Here is an 18,681-nt window from a genome sequence, read left to right as displayed (position 1 = left end):
GATACTGTGATTGAATTCGGCACCTGCTCCAGAGAGCAAGAATACCAATTTTGCCTGGCCGGCGACGCGGAGCAGCAGTGCGGTGCCGAGGGCTTCGTGAGCACTTTTTTGGGTTTCTGGGTGCTGGCACCCCCAAAGAGGGAACCTCCCTTTTCCTGGGGGGCCCCCCGGCCCCACCGTGCGCGCACTGCTATTTCTTAGCTGGGCAAAAAGTGCCTGCGCTCTCACTCACGCCCCTATTTACCCAGTTTGTTTTAAATGCGTTTTAATGGTTTTCTAATTAACGTGAAGGACCCAGGCTGTCAAGCAGCGCCTGGGCTCCTCCTTCCCCACGGGGCAAATTTCTGGGAGATGTCCGATGCCGGGGGTCCCCGTGTGCCCCTGGGGGGACCCAGCCCTGTAGCTTTTCTTCTTGCCCCCCGCTCAGCGTCCGCTCCATCATCGCCGCTCACATCCGTCCGTTTTATTTCCATCCCTTTTTTTGGGGCTTGACACTTGTATTGCTTCCCGGGGAAAAATGTTTTGAAAAGTAAATTCGAAATTTGCACACACCATTATTTATGCATGCAACAACTTGAATGTGAGCTTACAATTACGTTCTGAGATATAAAGGAAGGAGCATGAGCCTGCAGAGAGTTCTGGGGTTTCAATCAGGCCGCGCATTGACTTGCAGAGTTCCCGCACACAGCCTGACCTTGCTGGTTGCTCTTTGTGAAGCAGGGCTGGCGTTTCCACGGCAGGAGAATGGATTTCTTGTGCTGTCCTCTGAACCCGAGGAGCAAAACATGACATAACTCTGCCCAGGCAATGCGGTTCGGTGTGGAATAAGGCTGAGCTGCTGAGAGGTGGCAGAGGGTCATGCTGAGCCCAGTGGTGCTGAGCCCCAGAAGCCACCGCGCGTGTGCACAGATGCCGACACCATCAAGGGCCGCTTCTCAGTGATGTGCCGCTCTGCACACACACCCACGGTGCAAAGGGGCATCAGTGAAACGAATCCTCCTCTTTTTTAATAGGCAGCTGCGCATCTGTAGCAGTGAGGTGCTTCAGACAGCAAGTTTCTGCGTTAAAATCAAATTTAAAAGCAAAACATTGAGTAGATGCTTAGTTCCCGTGTTTGCAGGTGTGATGGGCAAGGAGGCTGCCTGCTGGCACTGCGCAGCGCAGGAGCCTCTTCTCGTCTGCCCGTCCAGGATTACACACAGAGCAAACCAAAGTCAATTGCTAATGAAATAAAAATTGGAAACAGCTTTAAAAATGTTCAGGAGCCCATCGCTTCCCGTGGAGTCAATAGAGGTGAACAATAGAAGGAGAAATACTTCGTATAGCCGACTTAAAGCTTAGGAGGGGAGTGCGGACCTGTAGGTTGTGAGAAATGCCATTAAAACGTGTAAAATTGTGTTTTTTCCCAATTTGTTGACAGAACTATGGAGATGGGACTCACTATGATCATATGGCGAGCAGAGACCTCGGGTCACATGACAATCTCTCTCCTCCATTTGTCAATTCCAGAATACAAAGTAAGACACCGGGTTTCCTGATTTGACTCTGTTTATGAAATAAGGGAATGGTTTTGGAATTAGCGAGCTCCAAGTGAAATTCTGAGGGTGTGAATCCCTCATCCTCATTTTTGGGGCTGCTTGTACCCAGGGTGGGAGCACAGATTTGTTTTTCTCAGCTGCAACGCCATTTCAGACTGTTGGCGAGTGGTGTTTACCGACCGGGGCTGTTTTCCTCTGCCAGGGGAATGCGAGTTTTGATGTGGTAGCTGCAGTGTGTGCTGGGAGAGGTGAATGTGCGTGTCCTAAGGCGCAGCCTTTCCTTTCTGGAGATGTGACCGGCTGGCGGCGGAAAGAAGGACGTGCTCCGAGCGGGGCTTGCGGGATAGGAAAGGCTTTCTGAAAACGTTCCGAGTGTACGTTCACAAAAGGGAAGGGATAAATGGCTGCTGAGGGACACTGAGGCCTTTGTTTGTTTTGGAGCGCGATGGGTGCTGCCTGCTGGGACCTGCGTGCTGCAGCCTCCCGCGTGCCGGGTGCTGGGAGCAGCAGAGCTGCCCGGGGCCTTGGCGGGGTCCTCTCCCAGCCCACAGCCCGCGATAGAGATGTCTGACACCCCTGAATCACCGTTGAGCTTAGCAGCGGCGTGAAGCGAGGCCGTAATTATTTGTAAGTGAATGATAGCTACTTTTTTTTTTTTTTTAATTGCGGTTGATAAATGAGTTCGGCTAAAGTAAATATATGATGTAAAAATATTAGTAATGTTTGCGCTTGGCCAGGATCACACCCTTCTTCTGCAGTTGTCAATGAACTAACCAAATGCTTTGCTTTAAAGGGTTGAGCGCGAGCCAAAAAAAACACGGAGCTGTAACTGTGGTATATCATTCTTCAGCTCTAATATACGTCCCTAAAATATGCCTTGTCTTTTAATATTGGGAAATATTTGTGAGTTGTTGAACATATGGGGCGATGTTGGAGCTTGTAGTCATTTGTACGTATTCGCATACACGACATGGTTACAACAGTTTTAAAGGGTCTAGCGTGTGCCAAAAAAAGCATGGAAATTTCAGCACTCCCTTCTTAACTCACGCCATGGGGCTTAGGTAGTGCACAAAGACACTTCACAAATAGCCACACAGTTCTGTGGAGCCCACTGGGCTGTGGGATGCTTTCAAGTTTAACCTTTAATTTGGATCTGAAGAACTTAAAAGTCTCTCTCGCTTCTGCCTGCCCTTGGGTTACAGAAAAATCTAATTCCTGTCTGATTGTTTTTGCCATCTCAGTGAAAATACTGGTTTCACCTGATTGAAGAAATAGTTGTTTTCTAGAGGTACATTTAGAGTCAGAGGGAATTAAGCCACTGGGGATTCTGATTAAGAATTTTTGATCCCTGCCACGTTGCTAGAAAGTCCCAGTTGTCTCCAGCAGAGCGTTTTGCGTGGGCTCTGCTAGCCTTGTGGTGGGCTCTGCATTGGAGCTGTCTTCTCCAGCCCATGAGTTGAGCCAGGAGCATGTTGGTGACCCGCAGGAGCGTGTTCTTGAGGCACCCTTGATTTTTGACTGTTGATACAGTTTGGAATTTTCAGCTGGCTGTGTGGACAGTGTTGCTCTGCTCACACACATTGTTTTGTGTGCAAGACGGTGTGACTGAAAGAGAACCCGTGTGCTGCTGGGACTCATGGCTGCCTCCTGCAGTCCACAGCCGCTGCGCAGCCTGCTTCTCTGGTAGTTGGGCTGGACTCTTCCTAACTTGTCCGGCTGGGCAGCAGAGCTGGTGGGACCTGTGTCCTTCGGTGCCGTGGTGTTGCTGTGTTCTTGGATGCAGGGTGTTGGTACTGGAGGAGCTGGGGACACGGAGATGTGTGGACATTTCCCTCCCATGGAAGTGCTGTGGTGGGCCTCAGCTCCGTTTCCACCATTTGGGACTAGAGAACGGGCCATGAGTATGCTGATGTTGCTGCTGATAGGATGCTCGTGAAGTGCTGCCTTAACAGAGACACCTGTAAATTTGTGCTGATCATGCCTGCATTGGTGACTTGGGGAGGATTCTGAATATCGCTGCCGTGGAGGTGCATGCTGCAGTTTAATGGAGGCATCCTGACCCCCGGCTCCCAGATCCCATTTTTGCAGGTGTGTGGTGTTACTGCTCCATTCCTGTCCCTGAGCTCTCTCAAGGTCCCCAGCACCACTGGTGTTGCATGGCCTGTGCCTGCAGAAGTGGGCTGTACGGTTCACTTCATGCTCTTTCTCTTGGCAGCTGATGAAGAGCCCCTGCTTATCACCTATCCTGAATCGGTCTGACGCTGCTGCGTGCTGCTGCCTTCCATGGAGCCGCTACCGAGAGGGGTGCAGCAGCCGAGGGAGGGCCTGGCTTTATTGCTTTTAGATAGCACGATCAATGCATTGATTAAACACATCTGACTTGTCTTTGCAAGTGAGCATTTATTACTGCTAATGCTGAATCAGAAACAGGCTTGATAGTTGTGGGATTAATGTTAAGTTTTACCGAAAGCAGTAAACGTGGCAGTGTATTGTATTTCACATGCTTCTTCTATGCACACGCTGCTTTTAGGGAGTGCAGTTAGCGCCAGCACCGTCCCCTGAATGCTTCGTCTCGGCTTCTTTCCTTCTGCTGACCCCTGCTCGTGTCTTGGGCCGAACATGTGCTGTCCTGAGCGGCAGAAAGCCCCAGAGCCCCATGCATGGGTGGGCCCTGCTCTGGGCTGCAGCCGGGGCCGCGCAGGATGGGTGCTGGTGGAGGCCATGGGCTGTTGGCTGTGCTCAGCCTGGGCCCCATCACCAGGCCTGTGCTGGGCCCTGCCGGGCGGAGGCCTTTGTGTCACACTGCACAGAACCTGCAGGCAGGCTGTGCCCAAGTGAGGGCTTACGTTGTGTTTCACTTTCCAGGTGCTTATTTTTAAGATAGGTTTTCCCGTGGCTGGCACCCAGCGCAGCGCCGCAGGGCTGCCGAAGTCACCAGGCCTCTTGCGTGGTGCGCAGTTCCTCGGGCTCCTCCTGAAAGTACGGCTTGTGCGTGTTCAAACAGCGCTAGCCTTGTGTGTCCCTGAAGCCCGAGTGCTCTGCTTTTTGTTTTCTTGGAAGTAATGGAAGAGCACTTGCATGGCCTGAAACAAGCAGCGATGTGAGGGCCAAAGGCTGCCACCAGGCATGGCACGGATTCTCCTCACCGCTCCGTTTCCATATTTGCCCTTGCTGAGCATTTTCTGTCCTGCTGCGCTGGACGTCTTGCTGGCACGTGAGATCATGTGCCAGCACTCGGTAACTTGCTTCTGACTGCCTGTTCCTTCATGGAGTGCTTTGCCGCAGGGTCACTTGGAGGCTTCAGGCGCTGTGGGAGAAGTGCTGGCTTACAGAGTGACCCGTGGTCCCATCTGGGCTGGTGATGGGTGTTTGGGTTCACTGGTTCATGGTAGTTCCGTCCCGCTGTGCGCCCAGGGACAGGGTGTGGGTGCTCCCAGCTGCCGCGATCAGGGGGCAGGGAGCGCTCAGTCTGGGAGAGAACCTGCCCTGACACAGTCAAGTGTGTCGAGTACAGTAAAAACAGGAATAGAAGAGATTAAAATATAAACGATTTCTTATTCTGCAGCATGGAATCTGCAGCTGGCATAGTATTTCCGGTGTTCAAAGTGGTTTGCAGCGTCTTTGAAAGTCCCGCTCTGCTCGCTGCCTGCGGTGCCGGCGGGCGGCTGCTCAGGTGCTGCTTGGAGCCCTGCTTGGAGGACGTGGCTTCGTGGGCATGGTGCGGCCGAGCTGGCAGCTGGGCCTGGTGATCGTAGAGGTCTCTTCCAGTGTTTATGATTCTTGGATTCTGTAAGCTCGCTGAATGTACGTTGCTTAATTGTGGTAGGAACTGGCCAGTGATCTAGTATGTGAGGACAAGTCTCTTTCTATTGCTAAGCATGAAGTGAGGAATGGATGCAGTGACGGAGGCTTTCTTCCCCTCCTCACTGGCTGCGTCGAATCGGCTTAGGGTTGTGCTGTCGTGGGCGCTTGAGGCTGGGAGCTGGCGTTCCTGCAGCCCGAAGTCTGGTGCTGGAAGGAACCTTCCTATTTATCTGTCTGAAGAATGCATGCTATATATTTCGCGAGGATATTGTGAGAATTGATAAATTACTGTCTGGAAAACATCCTGAGTTCCTTGGATACTCTGTGTACATGCCAAATTTTAATATTATTTTTAATGCTATGATAGCACTTGTCTCCGTATGAATATTGCTGTGGTATTTGCTTTTAATCTGTACGGCTTTGATTCCGTTACTGTTATTATAAGTAGAACTGGAATTTTTGCAGATTAGTTAAGTTTACCCAACACGGCATTATAAGGCCTTGCTTTCAATTGCTAAACTATAAACATTTGGGATGAAATTTTCCATGCTGTGTATCTGACTCAGCCTGATTATTATTTTTTTAACCTTCTGCAGAAATGATTTCAACATTTCCTAAAATGAGATTACATTTCATCCTGGCAGATTTTTGGTTTTCTCAGTTAGAGCCTGGCACGTCACGAACATTAATTCTTTTTCGCACCACTTCTGTTATGTCAGGTGGCTCCGGGTCCCCCTTTGCAGCTGGAGGAGTCGAGGTACGAGGAGAACCGTGAGGGAAATGTCAGAAACTGTCCAGCAATTTTGAGTCGTAAATTTGCAGTGCAGAAGGTTTTGGTCATCTCTCGGTTGCGCTGCTTCGTATTGGTCAGCCGCAGTACGGGAGCGTGTGCTCAGCAGCCACTTGTTTGTGTTGGTGTTGTCTGTAGCGTTATCGTTTCCCACAATCTCTTCGGTGCCGTGCAGTTTATTAATATTGCGAAGGGGGTGTTTGTTAAAGGAGTCTGACAGCCTGCAGTGGAAAGGAATTAAGACGTGACTATTAGACATGCAAAAAATAAATTCCATATGACATACGGGAAGAAACACGGGATGTTTTTTTGAAGAGCAGTCAAAGGTGAATTTTCAGGAATCGCAAAAACTGTTTTCCAGAAAAATCTGCAGCTGTCTGTCTGCCTGAAGCACCAGCGAAGGTGAATTTCGAGAACAGAAAATCTGAATCTAATAACTTTAAAGGTCGGGAGAAGCCTTCAGAAGCTGAAGGGCTGGAAATCTGAGGCTCCAGCTCTTGTTTTAAAGAACTGTGCCGGTGCGGCTGACCCTGCAGCGCAGTGACAGGTTTAGGAGGAGCCCATGGGCGCGATGCGACCCGCGGGTGGGGTACGTGGGTGCCACATCCCAAAGGAAACCAAACTGGCCGGACTACAAGGAGGTCTTTGACGTGGTCCGGTGTTCGTGGATGGAAAACATGCCGGGAATGCGAGCAGCATTGCTATATTTATCCAGAGCTGCTCTGACCTGGAGGAGACCGGTCCCACCACCCAGCACGGCCGCCGATGCCCTTGCTGAGGAGGAGGAAGCGGGGTCCGAGGGGCCAGCGTTGGCTGCCCAGGCTGAGCTGACGGGCGGGTTTGTCATGTGCTGGCAGGTCTGCATCTGGCACCTCGTTTTTTTGGTTGGGTGGTTTTATTCACCCCTAGGTGCACTCGGCTCTGCTTCCAACCACCCCGCTGAGTTGTGCACGAGCGTACGTGCCTGCCAACCTAACCGTGTTCCTCCCATCCCCTTGTGAGCGCAGAAGGCTGACCGAGGTGGCTGGGCTGTCTGAGACGTGGTTTTCAAATAGACCTAAATCCAGCGAAAGCTGCCCGTTGGATTTTTTTGACCCAATTTTGAGCTGTTTCCCCGACCAACATTTGTCGTTCTCCAACCTTCCAAACAAAGCTAAGCCATGGAATCAGTGCACCCTCTTAAGTGTTCTCCCAGCAGGGCACTACCGTAAACACATCTCAAGAGCTAAATTATGAAACAGCGGCTAATTTCAGGCATGATGTGTACTGTTCTTCGGCGGCCATGTGTCTAAATTTGCTTGTAAGCGAAGGCTGCGAGTTCCTTCCCCCTGTTACACGGCAGCAGCTGTGCAGGATTTCTCCCAGCCCATTTTTTCTGGATCACTTTCAGCGGTTTCTGCACAACAAAGCAGAAGTGCTTCTGGATAACCCCGAGCTGCGGCTCTGAGTGCAGCTATGCAGGGTGCCGAGGCCGAGACCCACGGAGCTCAGATGGAGCGGTTCCGTTTTCTACGGTAACCACAGTGAAAATCACCCTGTCCGCAGGGGCCTGGAAAGGGGCCTTACAGGAGCTTTGTGGCAGGCAGTGCTGGCGTATCTTCCCCCTGCCGTGTGCCTGCTGCTGCTGCTGCTCACGAGCACGTGAACGAAATTATCAGAAAAAGTCCGCGCTAAAAAGCAGCGTGTAGACAAAGATAGGAATGCTGTGCAGTTCCACCCAAGAGTTAAGGCCCAGGCCCCTGGTGCAGCCCGCAAGAGAAGAAAGGACAAGGACATTTCCATTTATTTGGGGAACGAGCAGCAGATGTATAAATAGAAACCGTAGACTGTGGCAATTAATGTCTGCACACTGAGCAAAGAATTGAAATATTATTTTGTACTACATAGTTTTCAGTGAAGTTTACATTCCGCTGTATTTTGTTCTTAAACAAGTCCAAGCGTTTTTAAGAAGTTATTTTGTGTGGCAGTTGTACTCCGCATAGCGTGGCATAGAGTAACGCTGCGTGAAAATTTTGCATTGAACTACGGGCGCGTTTGATCGGTATTCAGAGTACAAATTGCAGCGAGCTGCGAGCTTGCAAAATAGAAGCTGGGCCTGCAGAGCCTCAGAGTGGGAGTGGGGTGGTAGTGGGGCCGCTGAGCCCCGGGTGGGAGTGTGGGGCTGTGCGATTCCTGCTGCTGCTGTGGGGCTGGGTTCTGGCCCCGTGCTTGGGCGATGCGGAGCAGGAGTTGTTGGGCAGGTTCTGCTCCGCACGGGTTGCCCTGCTCTTGTGATCCTGCGTTCTTGTGCCTTGCAAGCACATGATGACAGAGCTGAATGGCATGCTAACATCTGTAAGGCGCCCAAATGGTTAACGAGCTTCTGCCCTTTATAGAGATGAACTTCGTTTGGCTTTCAAATAAGCATTTGCTGCTCTTCTCCAGCTGAGCTGATATTAGTGGCAGAGGGAATTTGAGCTCACACCTGTTTGAGCATTAAAAGAAACGTATAAGTGACTTCCTTAAAATATTCATAGAGAGGAAAAAATTCAATTTCTGCTAAATCTCACCCCGCCAAGACGGCCATTGATAGGCACATTTAGAAGCAGAAAAAACCCACGGTGAACAAAAGCCTGGGTCCCGGTGTGAGCGAGTCTCCTGGCTGCGTCCAGGGATGCTGGTGGCTGTAGAGGTGGAGGCCCCAGCAGGACGCGGCTGGCCTGGATGCGGGCTGGGTTTTCACTGCAGCTGGAAAGCGTGCATGTGGGAAAATCTGTGAAACAAAACAAATTTGTTGAATTACTAGGTCATTTACATAGCTGCTCCAGTCATGGTCGGTTAAACAGGCAAAAACAATGGTTTTGTTATGCTCTCTAGTTAAGGCACAGAATGTGTAAAACAATGCCGAGCTAGCTGGATAATTAATAATCATTTTGAGCCCGTGCTTACCTTCAGCCTGAGCCGCGCGGCGCACGGAGATGTTGAATCAAAGGAGGCTTGAGCTAAATAAGGTCGACTTCTTTTGGTGGGCCCTGGCGTATTCTCCTGCAACATGAAAGCAGGTGAAGCCGCGGCCGCCCGGGCCCAGGCGTGGCGGAACCCTCGCGTTGGTGGCACTGGGGTGACGCAGAGGCAAAGCGTTGGCAGCGCGCTGCTGGCCAGCGCAACCATCACACAAACACCTGGGCCGCGCTCCTGTAACCCCGGCCTGCAACCTAGGCCGCCTTCGGGAGACAGCGTTATCTCATTGACTTCTGCAGGGAGACAGCGTGGCCGTGTAACAAAAAGTGTTTTTTACTCCCGTGGTTCCATTTTTAATTCTCTCTCCCAAGGCCGCTGCTGGCAGCTTCTGCCGCGACGCCTCGGTGCCTGCCCCAGCCTGCAGCGCGGCTCCGGAGCTGCACGTTCGGTCAGATGCGCAGAATGTACAAAATCAAATATAAAAGAGCTCCGATGAAATGATAAAAAGGGTATGACAGGAGGGTACGGTAACCCTCCGCAGCATCATGCCGATAGATACGTCTTGCCATATGGTCTGAATTAGGGACAGCACCAGTTCTCACACGATGCGAGGCTGATGGTATATAGGTCCGTGCTTTGATCCTTGGACCACGTGAAATAAAAAGATACGGAGCATGCCTTTAACAGGAACCATCGGTACTTTAATTAGATTATATTTCCTTTTAACTGAAGTCAGGGCGCCCCGATGTATTTCTTTATTTTGCAGGCTTTTGCTGTGTGATTGCAGTCTTAGGCACATTCAATAGTTCTAAGAAGAGCAGGGGATTAAGAGCCGTGAAGATATGCTGGGGAGCAAACTGCCAACTAGATATGCTAAAGAAGAAATGGGGCTAACTATCAAATATTGAAAAGTGTCACTTTATATATATACGTATACAGTGTGAGTCATCTGGGGAAAGCAGTTTTGATTAATTCTGGAATGAAAAAAACTGTGTAGTTAGGTCAGAAAGGATTTAGTGACAAGCATTTTTTAAATTGTTGTTTAAATAGTTATGAATTATATCAAACGGTCATACACTTTCTGCTATCTGTGTTTCCATTTGTTACGTATCACTAGAATTGAAAATGCCTGCTAGTGGTGTGCACAGCCATCAAATGCCAAATGTGCCCTCCAGGAGCGTGTTTTTTTCTTTAATTTTACCATTTGTGTAAATCTCGTAGCCAGGGAATCTATTCCAAAGCCAGTTCTGACCTGGATTTGCGGTTGGCTGAGATTACAAGTCCCCCACATATGGGGAGCAGCACCCAGAAGAGAAATGAAAATCTGGAGAGAGAGCTCATTTTAGGAACTGTAATTTGGGGACGGCCCAACGGCAGTAATCTCAGTCATTCCTCACTTCGGTTAGTAAAACAAAGCAAAAAAAAAAAAAAAAGGAAAGACAGAAAAATGAGAAAATCAGTAAAACTTCAGGGTAACTGTTGGTGACTGAGCGTTAATGTGGCTTTTAAAGCACCGAATTACCTACTGATAACACAAAGCACAACAAGGGAAGCGTGCAAACCGAGCAACTATTACGTTCTTAGCAGCAGCTCGCGTTTGGCTTTGCATATTAGAACCTCTTTTCACAGGGAAAGATGGTGCTGCGTAAATACACAACATCAAGGGGAATTGGTACCAACTGACAAATAAGTGTGGCAAGAATATTCTGCACGGTTATGCTATGAATAAATACTGTGATGAGGAGGAAACCAGCAGCCTAATACAGATGAACAACCACGGTAAAAGGTAAGCGTAAGGAAGGAGGGAAGAATGCAAGATGGAAAACATCAAGTGCTGTCGAGAATGCGTGGAATGAGGCTGAATGTTAAAAAATAATAATACGAGAGCAAAGATAGAAAGAAGGAAAGAAGGGTGTACACGAGGTTAAGATAAGTAATCATGAAAGATTATTGCGATGCATAAAGAAGAAGAGGTCAGTAAAGCAGATTTTAGGACCTCTTAGAGATGGAAAGGGTAATTTATTGACAGATGATGTAGACACTGCTAAAAAATAAATGGATTTTTCGCCTCAGTGTTCACAAAAGAGGATGGGGAACAGATGCCAGAATCAGATATAGATTTCCCAGGAGAGAGTCAAGAAATATTGAAGGAAATAGGGATTATTCCAGAATGGGTGATCACACGGTGGGTGAGAACATCAGTAGTTGGATTAAACTCTATAGAGGAGCCGTCATAGAATTCTTAAATAAGAAAAGAGAAAGGAATATTTGTTTGCGGGGAAAAAAGAAAACCCCAAACCAGCTCTCCCTTCCATTCCTTGGCGTCCTCAGCAGCCCGTGCTGGCAACCCTGAGAGGAGCCCTGGGTTTGTCCCACGCTGTCTCCTGCTTTGGCCTTGCATTTATCCTCACTGCAGAGCTGACGCCCTGCCAGTCTGAACCTGGGCCTGCGGAGCAGTCCGCTCTCTTTCTGGATGCTCTTCCTGGTTCTCCTGATGACTTACAGCAGCGCTGTTCTTGTGACTCCATCTTCAGGATGTGACCGTGGGCGAGCTGCGCCGTGTTTGTGAAGGACAGGACCTGGGCGTTGCAATGAGTCGTGCTGCCAGCCCTGCTCCTCAGCCTGGTGTTCGTCTCTTCAGGGGCATGCTTGGTGGCACAGTTCTGCTATCAGCGGTTCTCGAACCTCTTCCTGATCCAGATTAATTAGTTTCTTTTATCTGTTGGGCTCCGGGTCCTGTAGGGTCGGCTGGCACTAGCTGTTGCTGAAGTTGGAGGAAAAATGAGATGCTTGATTTCCATCCAGCGGGCAAACTGCAGACCCCGTGGGAGGCAGTGGGTAGAATATTTAACACGGAGCTAAACCGTTGCAAGTCTGCGTGCTTAGGACTCCTGGTCTTCTTCAACACCTATGTTAGAAGAGCAGCAATTAAAATTTAGAGATATTTGGTGGATTGTGGAAGAAAAAGCAGGCTGAAACTGAACTTGGATTGTCCATCTGGTAGAGGAGATCTGTAACATTTGGATACCAAGCTGATTCAGCAAAACGCTTATTTTTAAAACCTTGCAATACTTCAGAAATAGAATCCAGATCAAACAGCTTCAGGTCCCGCCGGGCAGAAGTTTCCTTCCCGCCCTTTGGAAAGCTTTTGCCGAAGACCAAACTCTTTCTTCTGTCCCGAGAGGGGATCTCACCTTCTTCCCCAACGCAGCTGCCGTCAGATGTTCTCTGCCAGTTTCTCGTTCCTGCAGCTGCAGGGCAAAGGTTTCAGCAGGGGCAGTTCTGCCTTGCTCTGCCTGCAGCCTGCGCGTCCCCGTGGTTCTGCCGCTCACCCCAAGGAGACGCACCTGCTGCTGCCTCCGCGCAGCCTCCGGGTGCTGTCCGGGGAGGTGCTGAGGGCTGAGGAACAGGAGTGGCACTGGTGGGCTGATGAACCTCCTGAAGCTTGACCTGGATTTGCACAGAGCTCTCCTTTAAGGCTCATCTCTGTGAAAACATCCCGTAGATGTGCAGTAGCTTGGATGCTGCTGTTTATCACCGTGGCATTCGCTTTCGCTTCGCAGCAGCCTTCTATTCTGCCACCAGCCGCTGAAGCGGCATCTCTTGGGACGCTGGGGATTCTTTGAATAGATGATAAATTGTCTCATAATCCCTCTTATGTGGATGGGAAATCTCCAGTGCTTCCAGAGTATGAGCCTATCACCTGCAGCCATCCACTCACACGCGTTTTGATTCCTGTCGCTCCCAGCCACCCCCTGGCCGTGACCAAATCGCGTCCTTAGAACTACGGAGTCGTTCAGGTTGGAGAAGACCTTCGAGACCACCAAGTCTGACCCGAACCCATCCCCCCCGTGTCCGCTGACCGTGTCCCCCAGTGCCACATCCCCACGGTTCTTGGAACCCGTGTTCCTTGTTCCTCAGTTCAGGCAGGATCCTCAGTCCGCTCGGTGTGGTCTCCGTTTGCCATTTCTGGAAGTTGCAGAGAGCTGTATCCTGTCAGGGCGTTGGTGGGTGCAGGAGGACGTAACGCTCAGAGCTTCCTTCGCTTGGTGGTTGTGTTGGCGTTGGACTTCTGGGTGTTCACTTGGGAGTGACTTCCATTGCAGAGGTACTTCGGCCTTCTGCCGTAATGACAAAAACCAGCTTTCCGTGCCCCGAATCAAAACGTTCCACATCTGTAGCGTATCCCAAATTCCTGCCGTTCTAAAATGTGTTTTGTGCTGTTTTGTTGTCGGATTCACAGTGGCGCGTGAGCGGTGGGGCTCCGGCCTTTGTGTCTTTTTGCTTCTCTCCTAACATATTCTGAAAACGGACCAGAAATTCATGACCAAAACTGAGGTCAGCCCCGGGGGGGCCCAGCAGGCCGAGCAGGCGGCGGGGTCTGCCTGGGCTGGGCTGGGCCGGGCCTCCATCACTCCACGGGGCAGCCCGTTCTAGTATGTTCTGTTCGACGAGATTTCACCTCTTTGTACGGCAGAACAATTCTCTGTCTAACTTTTGATTTTTTTTTTAACATGTGAAATGTTTTTGATCACGTTATATGGAGCTGTCATCACACCCTGAACAGTTGCAGTCTCTGTGCCTGCTCATGTGGTGCACACCTGTAACATGTTGGGAATGGACTTGGCTTTGAAGCCAGACTTGTTCTCTCATAAGAGTGCACATATTTCTTCCATCATGTAATGAGATTTGCTGATGATACAGAGCGGAGGGGAGCGAGCCGCTCTTAGAAGAAAGGAGGTACAGAGCAGAGCTTTGGGCGCAGCGCTGCAGCTGGAGCCGGGCAGAGGAGCGCTGCCGCATCGCACGGCCCTGAGCGTGGCTCCGTCAAATCAGAGCCGGCGCTGCTGCTGCTGCTGCTCTCGTTTGTTTTCAGCGCTTTCCAGATTATAAAATGCGGAGTAAAATAATTGCTTAAGTGCAGAGTGGGAGTACGAGTGAAAGGGGAGGGGAGGAGAGGAAAGATGTGTCGGTGGGGTGCTGGGAGAACGCTGGTGGTGGGGAGGGTGTCAAGCGACGGCAGGTGTCAGGAGCAGCGCGGAGATGTCCCCTGCTCCTGGGCACCACGCAGAATAAGGAGGGAAGAGGGCACGGTGAACCTGCTCTGCGGTGATGCCGAAGGGAAGGGAGGCTGTGCCAGGTGGGAAGCCAGACTCAGCTCTGGCGGCTGCGGGGTGCAGCTGGGGAGCTGGGAGCTGTCTCTGCGCTGGCCCCGTTCGGGTGGGGGGTGCGAGGTGGGGCCGGTCTCTGCTCCGCGTGGGCGAGCGCGGGTGTTTCATGGAGAGAGACAGGTGGGAGGGGTGGTGGAAAGCAGCATGTGTAAACCTTCACCCAAATGCAAAGCAGGAGTCTGGGTTTTTTTTTTTTTTTAAAGCTAATGGTCTGAGATTCGTGAGCAAAGGTTGAATAAAAGTCAAAGGAAACTGTTTTGGCACTTCGTAAGGGATGAGCGAGGCCACATCCGTAATCCTGTGCACGGTTCTTGTCACCTTATTATTAGAGCTGTGTAAATCTGGCAAGGATTTGTATTTGCCAAATATACCCCTGGCCTAGATTTGGGCTTATATTTGGAATTCGGGCCAGTTTTAACGCCTGTGCAGTTTGTAATTTTTGCCAGTTCTGAGCAAAATAACAGGAAAGAGGATAATGAAGGACAGAGGAGTCAGGAGAGCAGAAAACCAAGAAAGGAAGCAATCAGAAAAAGAGAAGAAAAAAAGGACGGAGGAATATGGAGCCCATTCCTTCCTTTCCACCTTCCCTGCAGCCCTCGTGGTCTTGCTTCATTGTTCCTCCCTTTGAATTTAGAGGAATTGAATTGAGCCAGCCACTCTCTCCACTCTGCTTGTGCTCTCACATTCTTTCTCTCATTTGCAAACTTCTCTCTTTGCCACTTTCATCAGTTCCCCCACCTCCGGCTCTGCTCCCGTGCCCCAATGTCCCCTGGTGCACGTGCTGACTGTGAGCACTCCTCTGCCTGCACATCGCGTCCTGTTGCGCGTCCGCTTTGATGTGCTCGCATACCAGCCGGGTTCAGATCCCGAGGATCGACAAGGATTGCGCTCGCGTTGATGAACGAAGCCTCGCTAACACACTGCTGGGGGAGAGGTGACTTTCTCCTGTCCTCTCGCCCCATGCATGGGATGGGTGGAACGTGCTGACCCCGTGGGGCTTTCCCAAGGTCTCCTTGCTGTGTTGCTGGGTGAGCACGTAGGATCTGCTCGCCCCATGGGTTCTCAGTGAATCCAGCACGTTTTCCCTGGCAGCGTCTGCAGTGCTTGAGCTAGGTGGAAGTTTGCCCACCTCTTTGCCTTCAGCATCGTCTGATCTTTCTGTTGTGGAGATGGACAAGGGGATGGGAGGAGATGAGGCGTGTGACCGTGGAGAGAGCAGGAGGAGGAGGTATGGCGGTCAGGGTTGGTGGTTGTCCACATCCAGATGGATTTTGCTCACCTGCGGGTAGGAAGTTGTGACTCCTCAGGGTCACCAGAAAATCAAGGGCAAAACGAGAATAAAATCCTGAAAACAGTTCCCTGAAAAGAGGTTGTAGCGAGGTGGGGGTCCGCATCTTTTCCGAGGTAACGTCTGCAGGACGAGAGGTGACGGCCTCAAGTTGTGTCGGGGAGATTCAGTGTGCATGTTAGGAAGCATTTCATCTCGAAAGGAGCGGTGCTGCTCCAGCACAGCTGCCCAGAGAGGTGGAGGAGTCCCCGTCCCTGAAGGCGTCCCAGAACCGTGGGGATGTGGCACTGAGGGACATGGTCAGTGGGCACGGCGCGGTGGGCTGGGGTTGGACTTGGTGGTCTTAGAGGTCTTTTCCAGCCCTAATGATGCTGAGACTCTGAGAAGCCCTGACACTGGCTGTATGCAGCAGCCATCACCAGTGCAGGTCAGTGATCCTGTGTTAGTGGGAGCTCTGTGCAGCGCATGCAGCGTGTGCTGGGCACTGCCTGCAGCTCTGGGTGTGCAGGTAAGCCAGGGCCACACTGAGTTACTACAGATCCTTACCTGCCTCCCATAGTTGCATAGGATGGGTGGGTACGGCTTATTGCATTACTGGGGACTGCCTTCAGTGCGGATTTATTGATCAGCGCAGCCAGATGTGTATGCATAACCTGGACATACAGGAGGTTGTGCAGGGGTGAGCGGCACAGCCATCCGCTTTGAGAGTCCCCCCATTTGGAAAGGGGGGAAGCCAGGTTGGCTGCTCCAGGGCAGGTTGGGTTGCAGAGAATCCCGTTGGAAGAGTGTGGGATGGTACAGGGGTACTTGGTCTGGTGACAGAGAGGACATGGGGCATGAGCCAAGCAAAGGCCAGGTGTGATGAGGCCTCCATGCAGAAATCCAGAGGAGGTGTCGTAGGGACGTCTTCGTGGCCGGCAGTGGAGCCAGGTGCTGTCAGGAGTGAGAGATGGAAACGTTTCTGTGTCTGCCGTGGGTCTGCTTGGTGCCCAGGTCAGGAGTCCTGAAATTCCTTCTGCTTTGCGTGCCTTGGTGGTGGACTAGGTTCGGCGCTCTGCGTACTCTGAGGTCAATATGGGATAGTAGATACGTATTTTTCTTGAAATATCTGATTTTCGGATATCCCCTCTGTGCTTCTGTGTCTATGCACTTCTTCCTTCAGAGGCACCTGGGCAGCTCTTCCGTTTTCTTATCTTTCTGGCAACATCTGAACTTGCAGGACTCCCACACCCTCCATCTCTGGTGCCCGCGTCAGGGCGCTAGAAGCTCTGCTGCTCCCGCGGCCGTGCCAGCAGCGCGCAGCCTGCCCTGCTCCCGGCACCAGCCTCGCCAGGAGGGCCGGCCCGGCGCAGCGCCCGGTGCTCGTTTCTCAAGGCTGAAGGTTTACCTGCTGTCCTTGGCGCAACAGAAGAAGTGGAATCTCCGTAATGACCCTGGAAGGAGGAGGAGGTGGCTTTTTAGCGCCTGTGATCCTGAGCGGAGTGCGCTCAGCCTTTGGAAATTTAATTTGAAAGAATGCGGTGTACACATCTGCTTTTTGTACTGCCGTTTCTTTTGAGCCAGAAAAGACAAATTTATTAATGCAAACGTGTGGGTTCTCTTTGTTGGAAGAGAAGGAAGCCTGTGCAAAACGCAAGCTGACTTTTTTTCCTTATGGCACTAGGAGATGTTAATAGGTATGGTGGGTTTGGCACTACGGAGTTTATAGCAAGTTTTGTGTGAGCAAGCAGACAGCATAAAACGGTAGGGCACTTCTGGGAGCGAAAAAAATTTCTGGGAGATGGAATATGTGAGCATTCGCAGGGTCCTCATGGAAAGAATTGGGAAAAATTCTCTTAATAAGGAGATGAAAGACAACGAGGTGCTGGGAAATGAGCTGTGCCCCGCAGATTGATCACGGTCCAAGACTCAAGGTGGATACTTGGAAAACGTTACTTAAGAGATGCGTCTTGTGTTTTTCAAGACTTTGCATAAAAGCTGAGAGAAGACGTATTGGACAGAAAAGGAGGTAGGAGATATTCCTTGGCTCCGGTCGATGTGCCATCAGAATTTCCCCTTTGAACCTTCATTCCTACTCCCTGTCAAAACCTGCCAAAAAAGAGCTTGGTCACTCTGCAGTAATCCTGTACAAATGAAAACGTGTATCCGAAAGCATATGTAAAGAGACCCTGACCATCCTGTGTGACAGCGGAGAGCCGAGATAAAGCGGAGGGGTTTGGTTTGTTTATTTCTAAGCGAGCCCTTTTTTGTGCCTTGTGACTGCAGCGTATTCTCAGACTTTCAATGCAGTTCATTGGGTATTTGCCTGGCCAAGACCTTCCATCAAGTGAGCGCGACAAGAACATCTTCTGTATCTCTGCAGTTAAATAGACTGGCTTCAGCTTGCTTTCGGCTGGACACTTTTATCTCAGCCTCCTTCATTCTTCCTCGTGTCCCTTGCACTTTTTTTTATATTATTAATGCAGCGCAGTTCAGGCTGCTGCAGTTCAAGCGTGCTACAGAGCGCTGGCAAAATCTGTCCAACAAGGAAGAAATGAATGTTTTGTTCCGGGGGCTACGGCTTCGGGTTTGGCCATGGAGGCTCTGGGTGGTGGGGGCTGCAGATGGGGCGCGGGGCGAGCCCTTACTGGTGGGGTTGGATGCCAGGGACAGCAGAGCCATGGGCAGGGACCCGTGGCTTTGGGTACTCGGTGTTTTTCTCCCCATGTTTAGAAACAGCTCTCTTCCAGCTCAGCTCACCGGCACAAGCCGTCTTTCTTCCCCTTTCTGCTAACCCATACGATTTGTTGGGTGCGATGACTTGGATTCTTTCTCCTTCCGTGCAGCCAGCCAGTTTGGAGACGACAATCCAGTGCTTAGTGAATGGTAACACACCGCTGCTCCTTGGACGGAGCGGGTTGAAGGGCCCCTCCTGTCACCTGCATCCCGCAGCAGTGCCTGGCGTCCCGGGGACACGGCGGTGGCATGGGCAGGGGACCACACAGGGAACCCAGCATCTCTTTGGTATCCATCCTTCGAGGTGATGGGCGGCTCCAGGAACATCCTGGGGCACCGCAGGTGGTGGCACCAGTAGGGCCTTCAGGTGGTGGCACCAGTAGGTCCTTCAGGTGGCACCAGTAGGGCCTTTAGGTGGTGGCACCAGTAGGGCCT

General features: G+C 51.1%; 1 protein-coding gene across 1 annotated transcript in view; it reads left to right on the top strand.

Annotated features, from left to right (window-relative positions):
• The window catches only part of TCF4 (transcription factor 4), a gene marked incomplete in the record, with an annotated part of 169,706 nt that overhangs the window by 67,905 nt on the left and 83,120 nt on the right, over positions 1 to 18,681 (top strand). The window contains 1 exon segment of the mRNA XM_021381652.1: positions 1,421 to 1,517. Coding sequence (XP_021237327.1) covers positions 1,421 to 1,517 — 97 coding nt within the window.

Source organism: Numida meleagris, chromosome Z (genome assembly GCF_002078875.1).
Source record: "Numida meleagris isolate 19003 breed g44 Domestic line chromosome Z, NumMel1.0, whole genome shotgun sequence".
In the NCBI taxonomy this organism is placed as follows: Eukaryota; Metazoa; Chordata; class Aves; order Galliformes; family Numididae; genus Numida; species Numida meleagris.
Note: the sequence above shows the minus strand (reverse complement) of the source record. Positions and strands in the feature narration are given on the sequence as shown.